Source organism: Panicum virgatum, chromosome 6N, assembly GCF_016808335.1.
Source record: "Panicum virgatum strain AP13 chromosome 6N, P.virgatum_v5, whole genome shotgun sequence".
Taxonomy (NCBI): domain Eukaryota; kingdom Viridiplantae; phylum Streptophyta; class Magnoliopsida; order Poales; family Poaceae; genus Panicum; species Panicum virgatum.
Window position 1 is genome coordinate 4,356,448 of NC_053150.1, and position 19,959 is coordinate 4,376,406.

General features: G+C 46.8%; 2 protein-coding genes and 1 pseudogene across 5 annotated transcripts; 2 read left to right on the top strand and 1 right to left on the bottom strand.

Annotated features, from left to right (window-relative positions):
* Positions 1-9,677: 9,677 nt before the first annotated feature.
* On the bottom strand, positions 9,678-13,340 carry LOC120677667 (annotated as a pseudogene).
* Positions 13,341-15,246: 1,906 nt separating this feature from the next.
* On the top strand, positions 15,247-19,815 carry LOC120677669 (pentatricopeptide repeat-containing protein At5g50390, chloroplastic-like). Of its 3 annotated transcripts, XM_039958841.1 has the most exons (5): positions 15,247-17,688; positions 17,999-18,097; positions 18,653-18,809; positions 18,999-19,204; positions 19,440-19,815. In XM_039958841.1, the coding sequence occupies exon 1, from the start codon at positions 15,633-15,635 to the stop codon at positions 17,682-17,684; it is 2,052 nt and encodes a 683-aa protein (XP_039814775.1). In that variant the 5' UTR covers positions 15,247-15,632; the 3' UTR covers positions 17,685-17,688; positions 17,999-18,097; positions 18,653-18,809; positions 18,999-19,204; positions 19,440-19,815. The 3 variants fall into 3 exon arrangements, with proteins under 3 accessions (XP_039814775.1, XP_039814774.1, XP_039814776.1); XM_039958840.1 differs by having other exon boundaries at positions 15,248-17,688; positions 17,986-18,809; XM_039958842.1 differs by lacking the exons at positions 18,999-19,204; positions 19,440-19,815 and having other exon boundaries at positions 15,248-17,688; positions 17,986-18,097; positions 18,671-18,805.
* Positions 16,500-19,870, top strand: LOC120677670. Of its 2 annotated transcripts, XM_039958844.1 has the most exons (5): positions 16,500-17,688; positions 17,986-18,097; positions 18,671-18,809; positions 18,999-19,204; positions 19,440-19,870. In XM_039958844.1, the coding sequence occupies exons 3-5, from the start codon at positions 18,708-18,710 to the stop codon at positions 19,624-19,626; spliced, it is 495 nt and encodes a 164-aa protein (XP_039814778.1). In that variant the 5' UTR covers positions 16,500-17,688; positions 17,986-18,097; positions 18,671-18,707; the 3' UTR covers positions 19,627-19,870. The 2 variants fall into 2 exon arrangements, with proteins under 2 accessions (XP_039814778.1, XP_039814777.1); XM_039958843.1 differs by lacking the exons at positions 16,500-17,688; positions 17,986-18,097 and having other exon boundaries at positions 18,651-18,809; positions 19,440-19,868.
* The last annotated feature ends 89 nt before the right edge of the window (positions 19,871-19,959 follow it).

Below are 19,959 nucleotides of genomic sequence, written 5' to 3' on the forward strand. Positions count from 1 at the left end.
GCGGCGTGTCGGATGGAGCTGATTTTATAACATGAGGATGTGATCCAAACCGTTGATATGGGATGGACGGATACGATATGTTAGACCTTGTGTGCACACCGAGAAAACGGCCCAGATCTAGGCCAATTTACTATTTTTTTTAATTTTCACCTAATTAAGGTACCCTTTAAAGTAACTTGCAAAATAATTATTTTATAAATACCTAATATTTTTTATAGGTAGTGGACAACATCGGAGTTGTTATGTAGACGGTTCAATAATTTTTTAGTATATTTGCTATTTTCTATCATTTAAATGAATTTCTACAAGCTTATCAATAATTATTCCATGCTGAGCTACAATTACATTTGATAAGTTTCGAAAAATTGAGCGAAAATTATATTTAAACTCATATGTTCAATTACAGTCCAAGTCCTATAGATAGATGAAAAATTCAAATTTCTTTTTCCAAATTACCACATAATAATTGTAATAATATCTAAATTTGGTCAAAAACTTCTAAATTTTCACATGATAACATATTTTTTGTCTACAATCTTACGATAAAAAACTTAAATAGTTTTAGTAAAGTTGGACCATGCATGGTTCACAAATGGATACATCTCTCAAAGTGTTTCTTATAACTCAAGTCAATCTTTGAGATTAGACTACTTGATAACATTTTCGAATTCGTATGGATCTCAAATTTGGACTGAAGCTTATGTTGACCATAATAATAGAAATTATGAAATTAAATTAGTTATTGTTATGTAAAAATATGTATTGCTATTCTAAGCTTAAATGAAAAAAACAAGCTATATGAAGAAGATTCAAGAAATCATAATTTACTTAAAAAAATGCAATTACACAAAAGAACATGATTTTAGAAAAATTTAGGAAAAAGAACCATCAAATTTGGAATTCATACAAGGGAGAAATACCAGTTACGAATTTTAATCCTGAATTAAAAAGAAAAATATCAATCATAGTTGTGTTCTTCGCATCGCCCACGTGGCACTAGACAAAAATACTTTTAATGCCCAACAATCACAAGCAAAACGTGTAGTACGGTGGTAGTGCTCTGTCTTTATCATAGCCAGGTCGCAGGTTCGATTCCTCGAGAGGACAAGTTTTGTTTTTATTTTCCAGAAAAACAACGAGCATTTGTACTAAATCTCCTAATGCGCCTGCCTAACCCTTGTGGACTACCAGCCTAATGGAAGATGCGCTTCACTTAAAGTCTCATGTGCATGGTTCGAACCCACCTCCACCTCAATTTTTGATGGTTTTGTGGGCGAGATGAAACATATAAATAAAATTGGTTACCCCTGGTAACCATATGTAAACACTTGTTGTGATGGTAGTGCATCTAGAAAACGAGCATGGTGGTCTAAAGATCGAATCCTTAGGCATGCAGTTTTTTTACTTGAATATTTATGCGTCCAGATTTTATTTTGGTCTTCTTTTACTTGAATATTTATGCGTCCAGATTTTATTTTGGTCTTCAAAGTCCAATTTTTTTTTCTTATCTTCGACACTCCTGCGCCCACATATTTTTGCCCTCAACATTTCAGGTCCAATTTATAGGCTGACTCCTCTCTAACCATTATTAAGAAATGATGCCATATGAATATGATTCATAAAATAGCAATTAACACAAAAACAAATAATATTAAATGAAAGATTTTAAGCCATACTGATAATTTAACTAAAAAAGTAACACTACTACAAAAATGATTTGTAGGAACGTCTTAAATTTTTTTTAGTGGCGGGTCAAAATTTGACCCGTTGCTACAAATGACGTGAAGTTACTGTAGCAGACGACCCGCCCCTGAAAATATATTTTTAGGGACGGGTGAGGGGGCTCACCCATACCTAAAAATGAGACCATTTCTAGGGGCGGGTGGTGGGATTACCCGCCCCTACAAATATGATTTCTAGGGGCGGGCTGTTCTATCGCCCGCTACTACAAAGTTTGCAGGGTTAAAAAATTTGAATTGGGTGAGCGGGCGCTGGCGGTGGTGCACAGGCATTAAAGAGGAGCGGTAGGCGGCAATCGTTATCTTCTCCTCTGGCGCGCTCTCTCTCTCTCTCTTATCTTGTCCTCTCCCCTTAGCTCTCTCTCCTCTCCCTCATCCCTCCCTTCACGAGCGGCAGCTCGGTAGGGCCCAGTGCCGCGAGTGGAGCGCCGCCGCGGGGCCTCGGCGCGGCGGCCTGGAGTGGCACGCGGCGATGGCCTGGAGCGGGACGCGGCGGCGCGCGGCGGGCGGCGGACGCGATGGCCGAAGAGAGCGCCACCGCGGGGCCTCGGCGCGACGGCCTGGAGCGGCACGCGGCGGCGCTCTGCGGGCGGCGGACGCGGCGGCACGCGGGGCCTCCTGAAGCCGGCGGCGGTGCGGCGGGCAGCGACAGCGGTCGCGGTCGCGGCGCGGCAGGAGGCGGCGGTTGCGGACGCGGCGCGCCAGGAGGCGGCGGTCGCAGCGGCGGCTCGCGGGCGGCGGCGGACGCGGCACGCGAGCCGATGTAGGCGGCGGCGCGCGGACGCGGGCGGCGCTCTCGCCTGGCGTGGGGTGGGGCTCGACTTTTTTTAATTTTTTTAATTGATTAGTAAGGGCGGGGGATGGGGTGACCCGTACCTAGAAATCGATTTCTAGGGGCGGGTCATGGGGTCACCCGCCACTAAAAATCGATTTCTAGGGACGGGTATAACATCCGCCCCTGCAAACATCGATTTCTAGCTGCGCAAAACAGCAACGGGTGCGGTACCCGTTCTTAGAAATAGTTTTTTACCCGCCCCTAAAGACTCTTTTTGCAGTAGTGTAACGCCTAGCATACCATGAATGAGAGCATAGCTTGAATAAGCATCAAATAAGAGAAGCAAAAACTTGAAAAAAATGATGAATGTCAAAATATATAGTCAAAATAACTATGACGATTTCTATGACATTATGTTTTGTGGGCTCAATTATGACGAATTCAATAAAACATCACTAAGTTTTGGGCCTAGGGCCCATACCTTCAAATTCATGACAAAAATCTGAAAAATGTCATGGATTGTGTGCAATTGTGACGCTGTTTAAAAATGTCATAAAATTTTCGTTATAGATCGCCACATTTCTTGTAGTGATAAAACAAGATGGGATTATTTTTAAGATTGATTTTGAAAAAAGCTTATGATAAAGTGAAATGGGATTTCTTACAACAAACTCTTAAAATGAAAGGATTCTCTGATGTTTGGTGCAAATGGATAGAAGCCTTTATAAAATAAGGGAATGTGGGAATATAGGTGAATGATCAAATAGGCTCATATTTCCAAACCAAAAAGGGGCTTTGACAACTATTTAATATAGCGGTCGATATGCTGGCTATCATCATTGCCATAGCTAAGGAAGATGGGCAAGTGAAAGGGGTTGTACTAGTAGAAGAGGGATTATCTATCTTGCAATTCCCAGATGATACAATTATATTTTTGGACCATGATATTGACAAAGCAAAGAACATCAAACTTCTGTTATGTGTCTTTGAACAATTATCTAGCCTTAAAATAAACTTCCACAAAAGTGAAATATTTTTCTTTGGTCAAGCAAAACAACATGAATTAATGTACTCAAGTCTATTCGGTTGCAAGCTTGGCTCATATCATTTTCGCTACGTAGGAATTCCGATGCATTTCAGAAAGCTTAGCAACAATGATTGGAAAATAATTGAGGATAGGATCGAGAAAAGACTGAGTGGTTGGAAAGGCAACCTTTTATCTATAGGTGGTAGGTTGGTTCTGATTAACTCCATTTTGTCTAGTTTACCTACGTTTATGCTATCTTTTTTTGAGGCCCCAAAAGGAGTCCTTAGAAAACTTTAGTACTATATATCAAGATTTTTCTGGCAAAACGACCAACATAAGAAAAAGTACAAACTAGTTATGTGGCCCTTGATGTGCCAACCAAAAGAATAGGGTGGTTTGGGAATACAAAATTTAGATATTCAAAATAAATACCTGCTTAGTAAATGGTTGTTTAAACTATGCAATGAAGAAGGCATTTGGCAAGAGTTGTTGCGGAATAAATATCTAAAGAATAAAACTCTAGGGCAAGTCAATAAGAAGCCTGGAGATTCATATTTTTGGACTAGTCTAATGGGGGTGAATGATAACTTTCTTAGCTTGGGACGTTTTTTGCTTAAAGATGGTTCACAAATACGATTTTGGGAAGACATATGGCTGGGCAACCAACCATACATTGAAGTCCCAATTTCCTTCTCTGTTCAACATTGTTCACTGACGACACACTACGGTAGCCGAAGTGTTTAGCACCACACCACTAAATATCTCTTTTAGGAGAGCTTTGATGTGGATAAACTACATGACTGACTCCGTATAGTGGATATGTTGTTGAACATTAATTTACAAGAGGGGAGGGATACCTTCATTTGGTCCCTACAAGCTAATGGTTGTTTCACGGTACACTCTATGTATAAAAATCTTGTTGATAATGGTATAAAGGTTACACAAGAAATTTGGTATGCAAAAATACCTTTAAAGATTAAAATCTTTATGTGGTACTTGAAAAGGGGTGTTTTACTTACAAAGGATAATTTAGCTAGGCGAAATTGGATCGAAAGAAAAGTGTGCAGCTTCTGTAACCGGGAGGAAATTATCCAACACCTTTTTTTCAATTGCGCTTATGCTAAATTTTTTTAATGTGCTATTCACTTAGTTTTTGGTTTAGCACCACCAAAGGATGTTGATGATTTATTTAATCATTGGTTAAAACAAGGGGGTCATAAACCAAATTTACATTTATTGACAGGCATATCAGCTATGTGTTGGGTGATTTGGCTATCTAAGAATGATATTGTTTTCAACAAATGTCAACCGAAAACTTTTTTACTAGTTTTATTTAGGGGAACGTATTGGTTACGCCATTGGACGCAGTTGCAGCGCAGTGAAAATCAAAAAGAGAAGATGATTCAGGCATGTCGTGTGCTGGAGATGTTGGCTCTTTATTTATTCATATCCCATGGATGGCCTTTTAATTTACGAATTGGCTTTCAATAAGCATGCTTCATACTTTAATTACGTTGTGAGAATGTGGTGTGGTTGCTACTGCTTGTAATAAAGTTTGTCGGATCCCTTCTTGATGAGGAGGGTGAAGCCAGATAATCTTTCCATTACCTAAAGAAATTTGTTGGCTTCTACTAGGATTACACAATCAAGAGGATCGAGACATTGAAGTCCTTTCATTCTCCGGCTTCTTTTCGCCAAAATGCAACCACTGCATCCTTCTGTCAGTTGTTCAGTATTATACAATTTTGTGGTCTTATGTGCCATTGCTAATATATGTATTTTTCATATTTGATTCTATCTTGTTGTTAGCTAACTGTAACTATAACCAAAGACAAGAGTGCTGCCGAGAAGGAAATAAGCATTCAGCAACTCTATAAATGAGAAAAAGTAAACAGCTGTAGCAAGGTGATCCTTGAGTTTATTGCTCACCTGGGTGAAACAAAGGCTCTCCCCTCACTCAAATATTTCAGTCGTTAGATCTAAAATGGATATCTCAGATCCACCCACCCTCTCTCCATCTTATCTTTTCCCACCTTCTTTTTCCTCATCTCCTCCCCCACCTTCTTCTTCCTCTAGCTCCCTGCGCCAGCCCCCCACCCACCCGCCGCCGCCACCCCTCCGACTAGCCCTAGCCCGCCCACGCTAGCCGTCCGGCCAGCCCCTCCCGCCGCCGCTTCCCGCCGCCATCACCCCCGCCCCGGCACCGCCCAACCGCCGTCCACCACGCCAGTGGCCTCGCCGCCCCACGACCGCCGCCGCCGCCGCCGCCGGCCCTCAGGCCCGCGGACAGCAGTAGCCTCCTTCTCCCCCCCCCCCCCCACACACACACCAACCCCGAACCCTAACCTCGCCAAAGTTGGAGAAGAAGGTGTAGATGGTGAACAAAGAAAATTCGAGTGAGGAGAGTCTCCAAATCACTTAGGTGAGGTTTAGCTTTCCCCTTTGCTTATGTTAATTATTGGTATGTGCACATGGTATGGACTATTTAGGTGCTTAGATAGTGGCCCTAGGCGTGGATATTCGCCAGCTCCGCTACTGCGCATCGCCCTAGGGAGATGGAAACAGGAAGATGGATATTCAAAATATCTGAATATATTTCCATGCGAATCCTATCCGCTTCCGTCATAGGGATGGAAATGGGATGGAAAGGAGAAGATGCATATCCAAAGTATCCTAATCTATTTTCATGTGAATCCAATCCGCTTCTATCCCTATGTCGCCCGGTTGGAACCCAGCACGTGACGGCAGGGCAGCAGCATCACGGGCACGCTAGTTTACGGGCGGCCGTAAGTTTTAGTCTGTACGGTCGATTTCCCGATCGTTTTCTTTTTTCCTTTTTAGTAACTTTTTTGTCATTTTGTGACAAAAAATTTTCTAAAAGCTTTTCAAGGGAAAAAATTGAGGAACTAAAAAAAAATTGACGAGAAAAATTTGGAAGAAAAAATTTCAAGAAACAAACTTAAAAAAATTCACTAGAAAACTTTTACATTCAAAACAAAAAGCTTGGATAAAAATTTTTTACATCCAAAACGAAAGAAAAACTCAGGTAAAAATTTTTTGCATCCAAAACAAAGAGAAAATCATATGAAAAAAATTTGTAAAAAAAATTTGAAAAAGAAAAAGAAAAACCCCCACTTACCGGACGGCGCGCCGCCGCGCCGCTGCCCTGTGGGCACGAAGCATCCCGCCGCGGCGCACCTCCCCGCCGCGCCGCTCCCATGTGGGCAAGGAGCTCGCCACCGCACCGCTCGCTGCGCCCCAGGAGTCGGATCTGGAGAAAGAAAAAGGAGAAGAGAAGCAAAGCGTCATGGGAGAAGCAGCTTCTCTCGCGAGATCCGGTTCTAGTCCGGGGCGGCAACTTTCCACCGGCGAAGCAAAGCTCGAACTCTGTCATCCGCTGTGCCGTGCGCGCTCAAGCTCTGGTGGATCCGGATCGAGCTGCCAGGCGGCCGAGCTCTCAAACAAATGGAAGGGTAAAAGGATAAGAGAGGGAAGGGGATGGGGAACAGAGAGAGAGAGCGCGCTGGTCGGGAGGGGAAAGAGATAAATCAGGTGGGTGTGGAGTCCACCAGGTGGATCGGTTCGACCGGGAGTTCGGGTGGGTGCGGGCGATTATAAAGTCAGTATTAGGGCAGCATTACGATACCAATCGCCGCCATTGGAACTGTCCAAGGCTGCGTGCCTGTGGAATTCCACATCGTATTCACTGTCCAAAATAACTGAAATTTGTCCATTTCGGTTGGACCGAAATTTTTCCCAAATTGAATCCCAAAACCTTGGACGGAGTAAGCTCGGCCCAACGGTGGTACTTGCAGCGCCCAGTCGAGGTAGCAGCCGGGAAGAAGGGTTGAACCAACCCTACGGTGACCGGCAGGGCCGGGTCTGGGTGACCGCCGGCGCGGGGTGGATCTGGATCGATGGCGCCGGGGTGGTCACCGTCGCGAGGGTGGAGGAGCTACAATGGGAGGAGGAGGAGCGGAGCGCGGGGTGCTGGACACCAGGGCCGGGGTGGCCGTTAGTGAGGGGCTGGGTGGCGGCGCGGTGGTAGGGCGCCGGCCGCCTCCCGGAACGTACGCGCTTCAGTTGTTGCACCAACGAGACAGTGAATCATGAGATCTGCCAAGCCCAGCCGTACGTGGCTCACGAGCGCCGGCAGCTTTCAGCGAAGCAGGCTTAGGATCGGACTCAGAGCTGTGCGATGGCCGATACTCCCGTACCCAATTCTGAAGCAGACCGAGGCCGGCCGGTGGTCCGACGACGAAGCTACGCTCCGTTCTTGACGAATGCGACCACGAGGCTGCTGCCGCTTGCCCAGCCCAGCAGCTAGCGACCTCCGCCAGCGGGGCTCGCCGTCGGGATCCTCCGTCTGCCGCGGCCTCGCCTGGCCTGCTGAGCCCTCCGCCATGGCGCCGCCCAGCTCCCGCGCGCACCTGACTGCCTGACGAGGACTCGAGGACGCCATGGCTCTCTAACTGAAACGCGGCAAATCTCGCCCGCACATCTCCCATCCCACGGTTAAAACCGGCCCAGGGGTGGACGGTATTTGAAATGCCGTCCCCCCGGTCGGCACTTGAAACACCGTCCACCCCCTGTCGTTGCAAGCAGGCGCTGCCTTTCCATTGCTCGCCGGAGCTCCGCCCCGTCGCGGAGGCTTCTCCCGCTCGTTGGCTGCTTCCAGAGTGCGCCGCGACGCGCCTCTCCATCCCCGGCAGGTTCCATCAAGGTCTCTCCTGCAATCCACCCCTTTCCGTCGCAGGAACGCCCTCATGTCATGCTGGCATGCTGCGCGCCGTAGCTCGCCCCTGGAACAAGCAGCCACGCGACGGCGCCGCTCGGATCATGTGCGTCGCCCCGGCGGCGACTTCCTCAATTATGCGCGGCAGCGAGGGCTGGTGCGACGGTCACCACGGCCGGCGTGCCCAGGCCCCATGCGCAGAGCAAACACCGTCCACCCCTGGTGTGCCGCCTCCAGTGGCTGTCCGTGGCTCGCCGGAGCGCCACCGCCTCGCTCGCTGTGTCTCCAAGATTCTTGACTCCATGCACCCGCTCGCGCCCGCCATCACCGGCGTGCGCTCCTCGCTCGTCTCCATGACCACCGGGCGTCCGGCCGTCCGCCGAGGGCGGAGGCTACATCCCCAGAAGGTACCATCGTGGTCTCCTGCCATCCACACCCTGCCCATCGTAAGAACGCCTCCTGCTGCTCGCCGTGGCTCGCAGGAGCGCCGCTCCGTGCCAGCCTTGGCAGCAGCCACGGGAATGGGATGCTCGTGGGCGACGCGCCGTGCCGGTTCTGCCAATCTGCCATATATATGTGGCTGCTTTTGTGTTGAATAGAACTCTGGTTTGTTCCATGATGATGTCCAACCAATTAACCAAATATGAGCAATCAACGCCACGTTTCCTCATGGCTAGTCTGTCGTAAAATGCTCTCTTTCCTCATGGCTAGTCTGTGACTATCACCGAGTTTGAAAAAAAAATATCATGTTTCTGCATCTCGTCAGGAGGATCCCATATGCTGCACAAGATCGCAGCAGCCACAAACAGCCTTCCTTGCTTGCTTTGTCAACAAGCAGCTGGTCAGCTCATGCCGGCGCGCCGGGGGGCTCCTGGGACCTCCGGACCAACCTCACGGCCTGGGCGTCCTCCATCGCCTTCCGCCCGGGCGACCAGCTCGTGTTCAGCTACGACGCGTCGGCGCACGACGTGGTGGAGGTGACCCGGGACGGGTACCTCTCCTGCTCGGCGCAGCGCCCCGTCTCGGCCGCGCGGATGACCGGCACCGACACGATCAGGCTCGACGGCGCCGGGGAGCGCTACTTCATCTGCGGCGTGCCGGGGCACTGCGCCGCCGGGATGAAGCTGCAGGTCAGGGTCAGCGACGCCGAGTGCACCAGGACGATGCCGCCACCGGCCCCGCCCGGCGCGCCGTGGCTGGGTATCAGGCTCTGCCCGGGCAGCCCGCCCGCCGACGGTCATCATGACCCCTGGCGTCATCTCCTACGGAGCAGCCTCACCTCCCTACTTGTCACCATGGTGTCTCTGCTGCTTGTTGGCCTCATCATTGTCTAGCTGATTCTTTTACTCATGTCAATGTTGAACACATAACGTCACAATTCCAAAGATTCATAACAGATAATTAACTTGTACACAAAAATCACTGAATTTTACGACACTGTTAAATATATATGTGGCACATAATTAATTTGGTATTGTTGCTATAGTGAAAAAGAACGAACATTCTTCTCTTCTCCGCAAAAAATTGTACAGCCATTGAAGGGGCTAATAGCAGCCTCTATAGGGCGCCAGGAACATCAGCTTACTCAATCACCAACGAACTACCACATAAGAACAGTAGTTATACCCAATCAATGGATCAACAACTAGGGGCTTCAGTTGCGATTAATTCACATAAGCTGCGAGTGCAACCAGTTGCTCGAAGCGATTAAGCGACAGGAGGGCACGCTTCGCTGTCCTTCGAGGTGTCGACTTCAGAAGGTGGCATGAACTGCCACATTGGGTATCCTGGGTAGCCAACAAAGGGCATCATCAGCTTCTGCCCTGCAGCTTGCACATGGGGATGGAACGGTGCTAGCTGAGCCTGTGGGAAGGGCGCTGGCATCAGGGTTGGATGAGGCATGTAGGCTGGAGTTGAGGTCATTAGCTTCATCTGGTGCTCTAAACTCTCCTTCTCTATTTCAGCTTCTGCTTCTCATCGCGAAGCTCATCCTTCTCTGCCTGGAATTTAGAGAAAGAACAACAGTTTCATAATCATTGCAGAACACAGAATAAAAAAAACATTGGAAAAGGAGCAGGTTTGTGCCCCCCAAGAAATTTTTTCCACAAGCAGTATTGCACACAACTTGGTAGCTGCCGGGCCATAGTACGATAAGAGAACCATATATACAGTACCCTATAATCCAAGGTCTAATCAAATTCCTGATGGGACCTAAAATACAGTGGTGTGGTAGGCTGTGAATTCCCCAGAGTTAAAAATGGTTAATCTATCATAAGAAAATGGAAGGTTTTATGTGATCAATAGATGCTATGTGCTCCATGGATCATTTGGAGCTTGCGGACAATTCACATTCAAAAGAAAAAAGTATGTGACCTTAATTCTAGCTGGTAACCAGAAATGTCTTGGATGAGATACGAAGAGTTGTCAGCATGTGCTCATATGTAGAGCGTATAGCCTATCATAAAGCACTGCCAGCCCTATAAAGATCTCATTGTGGAGAAGAACATAAAAATACTACTTGACTCTGATTGGGAAATCAACCAAATTGCAGTCCACTCCAAGCAACAAAGACTGAGTATAGAAAAGACGATGTACTATATGTAAGTGTGAACAGGAAATAGGTGAGTAACCTTTAGTTCCTTAATCTTTTCTTCAAGACTACCATTGGTGTCCTTGAGCTGCTGTGCTTCAGAGCGAAGCTGAATAACCATGCGAGTAGCATCACTTAGGATAGCAGCTTTGTCAGCTTTTACTGGTTTCCCAGGTTCTAAGGTAGAGCCCAATTCAAGAAACCTAGAAATTATAAGAAACATTCGAAAAATCAACAACATGGTAATCCATCTCTTATACTCTAGCGTAAGCGAAACTGCTTTTATGATTTACCTGTCATTGAGCTTGTCCCTTCTCATTTTTTCCCTACAAGCTTTAGATGTTGGCCTACCAGAAGATCCTGACCTTAAACTGCAAATTGCAACAGAACAACAATTACAGAACTGATGACTGGATACAATAATGCAATATGCACCTAAGTTGTGAGGTGAAAGAACAGCCTGACCGTTTATTACTGCCAGGCTCCTTGAAGACATCACCGGTGTTTACATAGCTGCCAACTTCCACACTGTTAAAACATGGGGAGAAATGATTAGCAATTCTGGATCTCCATATGGAAAAAAAAAATTCCCAGTTGCTACCTTGTTTCAACCAAACAAACAAAATCATTCACAAAATTAATCGGAAAAATTTAGCAACATATAAGCCACATATCTCTGCACACATGCAGTGACCTCCTTTTAGCAAAAAGGACAGAAAAAACAGTATAGCTGCAAATTACCCCCAATTAAACCTAGCAATTACTATGTTACAATTATCTGATAGTAGTGCATAGTCACAAGTGATAGGAAATTATTCATTTGATTCCAATCTTGTTCAGCTATGTTACGCGGATACTGGTACGGGTATCGGATACGATACGTATCGGATACGCGGATACGCACTTTCCCCAAAAACACTGATACGGGGATACGGCTAGGATAATTAATAATTATATATAAATATCACATAGATATTCAGCAAGTGAGATTTTACTCTTGAGTAACTTCCCCTATACTCAGATGTGCAATACTTGCATGTCCATATAACATTACCTCTATAACTAGCATTCTCTAAAAGCACAACTGATTCCACAAGGGGTTCTTCAGTTGCTGCTCATCTAGTTCTACAGTTCTATTGCAGCAAGTTCATCATTTTGTATCATCTCTTACTACCAAAACAGCATTTGGGTGGGCTGATTACTGCTTTGGGCTGTATCCCATCTGGCCCAAAAGTATCGGATACGCGTATCCAAGCAAATACGTATCTGTTTTTTCAGGATACGGCTAGAAACGTATCCGAGGCGTATCCGGGACGTATCCGTTTCCGATACGTATCGGATACGGATACGCCACCTCCTAGGAGTATCCGCGTAACAGAGTTGTTCAGTATTACGATTCCGTCCATGAGATAGCAGCGTATTCCGCTGCATACTATCACTAAGGCTGGAACCTAATCCCCAACAATTAACTAATATACCATCCACACACATGAATATATCCGTTTCACCATCCATCATAAACACAGCCACCGCAACACGAGAACCAATCTACCAAAAGTAATCACCTTGCAGCACGCAAAATCACTACTATTTCGTTAGGTACGTTTTTCTCATTCTTTTTTTCCTTTTTTTCTTATTGCAACAAAAGCAACCTCGGCAAGTTTTTATATCCGGCGACAAGATCTACTGTATAAAGCAACGGCCTTTGCAGATCAGATTCCCCTGTGCATGCATCGGCTATCGAAACAGCCTTCAAATCCCTAAACAATTCATCCACGCCTTCCAAGTCCAGAATCAGACCCCTAGCCAGAACTCAGCAATTCTCTACCACCACCGTCTCCCGGGAACGCCGCGTTTACGGAATCGACCGCCAGAAACCAGCGGGAAACGGAAGAATCCTTCGCTAATCCAAGCATCCGCGCCGAGACCTACCAGGGGGTGCGGGAGAGGGAGGAATCGATCGACCATCGGGCTGACCTGGGGTTGGAGGACGACGGGGACGCGTCCCACGGGAAGGCCCGGCAGGCCGCGGCCGGGAGGTCGTCGAGGATGCCGCAGTCGAGGAACCAGTCGCCGCCGGGGGAACCGCCGCCGCCGCCTAACACCGGGGCCGGAGGGAGAGACATCGCCGCCGCCGCCGTCGTCGAGCAAAGGCGAGACCTTTCCTGTCCCCTTGTTTTTCCTCTTTTTTCCAATTCGTGGATCTTTTTGTTTTTTTATGCCTCAACTCTTCAAGTAGTATCTGAACTCACGCACTACCTCACACCACCACACGCACACACTCACGTACTCACGCCCTAGTGTGCAAGCTAGACCTACCCCTATACGAAGATACTGCACGTGGCTGAGAGCTGAGAGGTATCCGAAGTTAACCAGACTTCTAACATGACGGGCACGTCACCCTGACCATTGTGGCACATCCACCCGTGAGGCAACAGCTGCATAACCTACAGCGAGAAATTGGGGAAAACCCCGGTGAGACACCAGGCGAGCCTGTGGCTCGAACCCTTGTGGGCAGGAAGCCACCCACCGGCTCCTGCCACCCGCGCTACGCGCGGTTCTCAATTCGTGGATCTTTTTGGGTCGCTCGCGGGTCGCGGCGCCGGATTGAAAGACTGGGGAGGCGGGCCGCGGTGTCGATGACAGGTGGGCCCCCGCGCGTGGGGGCGAGGGTGGGTGGCGATTTGTTGTGGGGTTTCTGTGTGGCTGCGGGAGGAGATAGGAGTAGGTGAGGTGGTGGCGTGTGGGGCAGCTGACGTGGCGCCGAGCGGCTGGAGGGAGATCCCTCGGGATGAAGGCTAGGTGCCCCTCCTCTCCTTGCCATTTGTTAGCAAGTTTTTTGTGTTAAAAAAATGTTATGATCATCGATGAGCTAATGAGTTTAGTATAATCTTATATTTTCTCAAACGGTATAGCTCTAAGCTAGCAAAATTAAGTTTTTACTCTGTGATCATCTTTGCTACTTCTGCTCTTGTTGTTTCTTGTATATCCTTCCCTTCTCAAAGGTACTGGCTATCTTATATCATTGGACACAACCTTATACGCTATGTTCAGCTGGCTCATTAGCTGTTTTTCTTTCACACCAAATCAGCATCAGCTAGCAGCTAGCAAACAGTACTTTTCTCTTATAACAAATCAGCACTGTCTACCAGCCACAGCTAGCCGACCAGAGCGATAGTATCCCTAGGGTAGGATGAACCTTTGAGTATAGAACATGATGTGCACACCATTAGATTTGAATTTGATGGCAGTCCCTAGGGGTGCCAATTTGTAACTCTTAGGTGCCCCTCCAACCCTCTTTAGTTTAAAATTTTATACTAATTCCCCAAAACGAGATTTCAATTTGGAAAATTAGTAAAAAAAATTTGAACTAAAAAAAGGTGGAGATGCACCTAAAAATCACTCATTTGCACATCTAGCAGTGCCAATCTTTTCATTCATCAACATCATCCATTAACTCCGGTTGCGTCGGCTCGTCTCCCGCCACCACCCTGTCTCTCTCTGTCTTCTCCTCACTTTGCGATTGTCATTGCCAACGTACACATTTTTCTTATTGTAATCTAGCCTCCAGGTGCTACGTCCTACTACTACAATTATTGCCTCAATATAATATAGGATCTCTAGCCATCCGGCCGACACATCTATCCGTCGATATTTTATGATCTTCAATTCTTGATCTTGCTCCATGCTGGTCAACCTTAATCCCCTTCTGTCGCCGTTGCTTATTGATTCACGTGTCTGTCTAGCCAACAAGCTTACATTTCGAAACAATCTAGTCAAAACAAGCCATTTTGTCCCAAGTTTCCCCCCATTTCTCTACCACCCTCTTCTGTCATTTATGGGCGCGTAAAAAAGTGCACATGTATGGGCAGCGGGGGCAATTTTCTACCCCTCATGTTTGAAAAATCCATGCAACATGTGGAATTTAAACGATGTTTCTTTTAAATAGTTCATGCCTTCCAAATTGTTTTTCTTTTTTTAGCGGATGCCTGGATACACCAGGCCACCAGCTCACTTCAACATATTCTTGAAAGGAAAAGGTTCAATTTAATCCTTTCAAATATAATTAAAATCTGAATAACTCCCTAGATATAATTTGGTTCAATTTGCCGCCTAAACTATATCATATACTTTGTTTTACCTCATAATATAATTATCATTTTTATTTCTCCATACACAAGTTGATTTTTAATTTTAAATTTTATAAGGTAGTAGTGGACATCACAATACAAATAAAAATTTTATCATTTTTATCATTATTTTTTATATAATTTTGAACTCTAATGTTTAATTTGTTATTAATGTATCCAAATATATAATAATAATAATAATAATAATAATAATAAATGATATATTTTTCTAACATGTGTTATGATGTGCACTATCATCTGTGAAATTTTAACTTAAAACTTCTCCTATATATACAGAGAAACAAAGATGCAAATTGTATTAGGGATAATTTGAACCAATGGCCCGTTGTTATAAAAAAACCAATGGCCCGTGAGTATAGTTTGAGGGGTAAAATAAACTAATAATAGTTTGGGAGTTATCGGACTTTGGTCATCTTATATAATGGAGGGAGTAATTTAGGTTTTTTTTCCTTCTTGAGAACGCCCCGTCCCTGCAAACTAGGGCCCACATGTCAGTGTAAACCGTACAGTGATCACCTTGGCTAAGCTCAGCTCACTGCTCACCTCCTTCCCCGCGCTCAGCTCAGCTCGCTGCGGAGCCCAATCCGCAAAACCCAGGCAAAACCCCGCCCCGCCATGGAGCTGCAGCTCGCCCCGCCGCTCGGTACCCTCCGCCTCATCTCCTCCACCCACCACCGCCCCAAGGTCTCCGCCACCGCTGCGCCCTCCACCTCCTCTTCCTCGTCTTCCGCAGAGCCCCTCAAGCCCCGCCCGCGCCTCCCGCCACAGAGGTCCGCCCCCAGGCCCCGCCCCGGCCCCGCGCGTCTCCCCGCCCTCTGCGCCGCCATCGAGCGCCACGCGGCCGCGGGCCGCCACGCCGAGGCCCTCGACGCGTTCCGCCTTGCCCGCGCGGCGGGGCCCTTCACGCCGCTCCCGCCCACCACCTACCACGCGCTCATCTCCGCCGCCGCCGCGCTGCGGGAGCCCGGCGCGGCCGCGGCGGTGGCATGGCACATGGAGAGCTCCGGCGCCGAGACGGACGTGTTCACGCACAACTGCGTCCTCGGGATGTACTTGAGCTGCGGGATGCTCGGAGAGGCGCGGCGGGTGTTCGAGGGAATGCCCGAGCGGAACGGCGTCACGTGGGGGATCATGATGGGCGGGCTCGTCGACCGGGGCCGCCCCCGTGCCGCGCTCGCGCTGTTCCGGGAGATGTGGGCGGAGGCCGGCGGCGGGGAGGCTCAGCCGAGGGCAGTCGTGGTGGCCATCCGTGCGGCTACGGTGTCCGGGTCGCTGCGAGCCGGGCGGCAGCTGCACTCCTGCGTCGTCAAGATGGGGCTGTGCGATGACGGCGAGAGCGGCCGGTACCTCTCGTGCGCACTGCTCGACATGTACAGCAAGTGTGGGAGGGTGGACTTGGCTAGGCGGGTTTTCGACGCAATGATGCCTTATCAGAGGACCATCGTGGTGTGGAACTCAATGTTGGCAGGGTATGTGCTCCACGGGTGCAGCGAGGAGGCATTGGAGCTGTACCACGAGATGCGCAGGAGTGGTGTGGCCATGGACCAGTTCACATTCTCCACGATGCTGGGGGTGTTTGCGAGGTTGGGGCTGCTGGAGCATGCGAAGCAGGCACACGCTGGCCTGATACAGAGAGGATTGCCGCTGGACATTGTGGGGAACACGGCGCTCGTGGACTTGTATTGCAAGTGGGGGAGGATGGAGGACGCGAGGAATGTCTTCGAGAGGATGCCCAAAAGGAACTTGATCTCTTGGAATGCTTTGATAGCAGGATACGGCTACCATGGCATGGGGGATAAGGCGATCGAGGTGTTCGAGAGGCTGATAGCTGAAGGTATTGCGCCAAACCATGTGACCTTTTTAGCAGTACTGAATGCATGTCGGTTTTCTGGTCTTGTTGATAAAGGGAAGAGGATTTTCCAGTTGATGGCTCAAAATCCAAAAACGAAACCACGGGCTATGCACTATGCATGTGTTATTGAGCTTTTTGGTAGAGAAGGCCTGCTTGATGAAGCCTATTCAATGATACGGAGAGCTCTGTTCACCCCAACTGCTAACATGTGGGGGGCCTTGCTCACTGCTAGCAGGGTCCATAAGAACATGCATCTTGCAAAATTAGCTGCCGAGCAGCTATTGGCAATGGAATCTGAGAAAATAAACAATTATGCTGTGCTCCTCAACTTGTATATTAGCTCTGGTAGACAGGATGATGCCTGCAAGGTAGTTGAAACACTGAAGAAGAAGGGTCTATGTATCAGTAATGCTTGTAGCTGGGTCACAGTCAAGAAAAAAGATCATAGATTTTTCTTTAAAGATAGTTTGCACCCGCAATGCGCTGACATATACAGGAAGTTAGATACATTAATGAAGGAGGTGAAGGAAGCTGGTTATGTTGCTGAGGAGAATGAGTTGCTCCCTGATGTTCATCCAGACGAGCAGAATATATCGAGAGCTTACCACAGTGAAAGACTGGCAATTGCTTTTGGCCTCATCAGCACATCTCCATGTGCTCCCTTGCGGATCACTCAAAGCCATCGTTTGTGCCTTGACTGTCACAAAATAATCAAGTTTTTAACAAAAGTTGCCAAGAGGGAAATAGTTGTCAGGGATGGTAGCAGATTCCATCACTTCAAACTCGGGATCTGCTCTTGCGGTGACTACTGGTAATTGGGTATGTTCAACTATCTAGTACTCTGATATTGGGTTGACCTAAATGCATACTAATTAACTGTAGTTTCCTGGCATTGAAACTGAGCAAGGGTTATGACATTAGTTAGCAGTAGTGTTCTTCCTTTTCACTTTGCAGACTACCACAATGTAGAATGGTACATATACGAGATTTAACTGTGAATACTTGATTCCATTGTATGTATAATTTTATAAATGTTCTGATCAAATATGTTTTGCTTAGGCATCAGAAGAAGTGCATATGCGATACTTGTTAAGTTAATGCATACTTTTCTGACAGCTAACCACTCCAGATATTCTGAAGCCAATTCTGTACTGGAAATAACTTTGATTAATGAGGAGAAAGCGGTTTGGTTGATCATGATGCTTCTATTTCTCTGCACATGCATGAGGTGAGTTCAGAGTTCTATAGTATTCAAGATTTTGGAAGAGTAATCTACAACTTAATTTGCATTGATGTGTCCATTTGCCCCCTTTCTTTTTCCGTTCTCTTTTAACTGTCGGCAAAACTTTACTTATCTTGGTAAGCGGATCTGTATCCCTTTATCTCTGTAGAAAAGCTGGCTGTTGTGATCTGCTAGCTAAAAATCATTTTCTTTTGAGCAAACTCAGATATATAGTTTTCCCTGAGTTTCCACAAGCTTTAGAAACCATGTGTAAAAGCAGATCTGTAAAAGTAGCCTGAATATGTTTTGGTTGGCTTTCACATTCAAGATGCCAATCTTTACTTGTGCCCTGCAAGGAAGGAATAAAGCTGCGATGTAACAAAGGATCAAAGGAAAGTATAACACTTTTGAGCACCTTGGGACAGCTAGTCTCTTCTTGCTTCTTAACTGCATCCTAGTTGGAGAACAAATACCCTGCTGCACTTTTGCTCTTGCCTCTTTATTCACAGATTAGCAATAAAAGGGGTAGCTGCTCGCAATTCACAACTTCATTTTAATCAGGTGATCTTCCTTCAACAGCTTCTCTCAGCTGGCAGAAGTCTGAGAGCGTGCTACAATGGCTAAGATGGGAGCTGCTATTATGGTCTGCATAGTGGTTTTGGCCCTGGATGTCACTGCTGGCATACTAGGAATTGAGGCGCAGGCTGCTCAGAACAAGGTAAAATTCAGAGTTTCTATAATCTCTTTCTGATTTCACGAAGGCCTTACCAAATTGAAATGGGTGTGAACTATGTTTCTACTTCATGTGTTGTTGATGGTATGGGATCTTATTGCAGACTAAAAAGGGTGCCTGATATGATAGTTTGTGACTGACGCATGATGGGTTTTTTCCCCATTGTTCCTGCAGACTAAAAAGGTGACAGTTCTCTTCATTCAATGTGAGAAACCAGTGTACAAAGCATACCAGCTTGGCCTGGCTGCTGCAATTCTCCTGGTAGTTGCCCACGCAATCGCTAACTTCCTTGGTGGCTGTGCCTGCATCTGCTCTCAGCTGGAGTTCATCCGGGCATCCATTAACAGGAAACTGGCAGCCACTACCATAATTCTCTCATGGTAACTTCGCTTTTCTATATAATTTTTTTTTCACATCTGGAAGATGGACCTTTAGATGAAATATTTAATGACACTATTTGATTTAAGTTGCTATTATTTCTTGATCCCCTTACACATCAGGAAATGAACCATATTGTGATCACGCAGCAATGAACAAATGATAGAACTAACCTAGTTTTTCTTCAGTATGTACTTTTTCATCACTACTAAATCCAATTGCTCTGCAACTTGATAGGATTGCCCTGATTGCCGGATTCTCGCTGCTGCTCGCCGGTGCCATGTCCAACTCCAAGTCCAAGACGTCATGCGGGTTCACGCACGGCCACACCCTGGCCCTTGGTGGGATCATGTGCTTCGTCCACGGTGGGATCACCGTCGCCTACTACGTCACCGCCACCGCTGCAGCACACGAAGCTGTTTAGCAGGCGGCTGAGAGTTCGTCGGGGTGCTCAGTGCAATGCTTTGGCCGGGAGATCACCATTATTCTTTCCTTTGTTGCTTTGCCTTTTCTATTTTGTGATTTGGCATTTGCAGAAACATATAGTTATGTCTTTGTACTGGAGTTAAACGAAAAGGGAAATATATGCTTGTGGTTTGATTTGTTGCCATTACAGAATGTATGTTGTATGTGCACTTTTTTAAAATTAAAAAAAATTATACATTTTATTTTTCCTTTTACAAAAGGGGTGTCTCAGCACAACTACGCTGTATGACCATTTTGCAATTGACACCTGCCGTCCTTTTCTTTTTGTGAT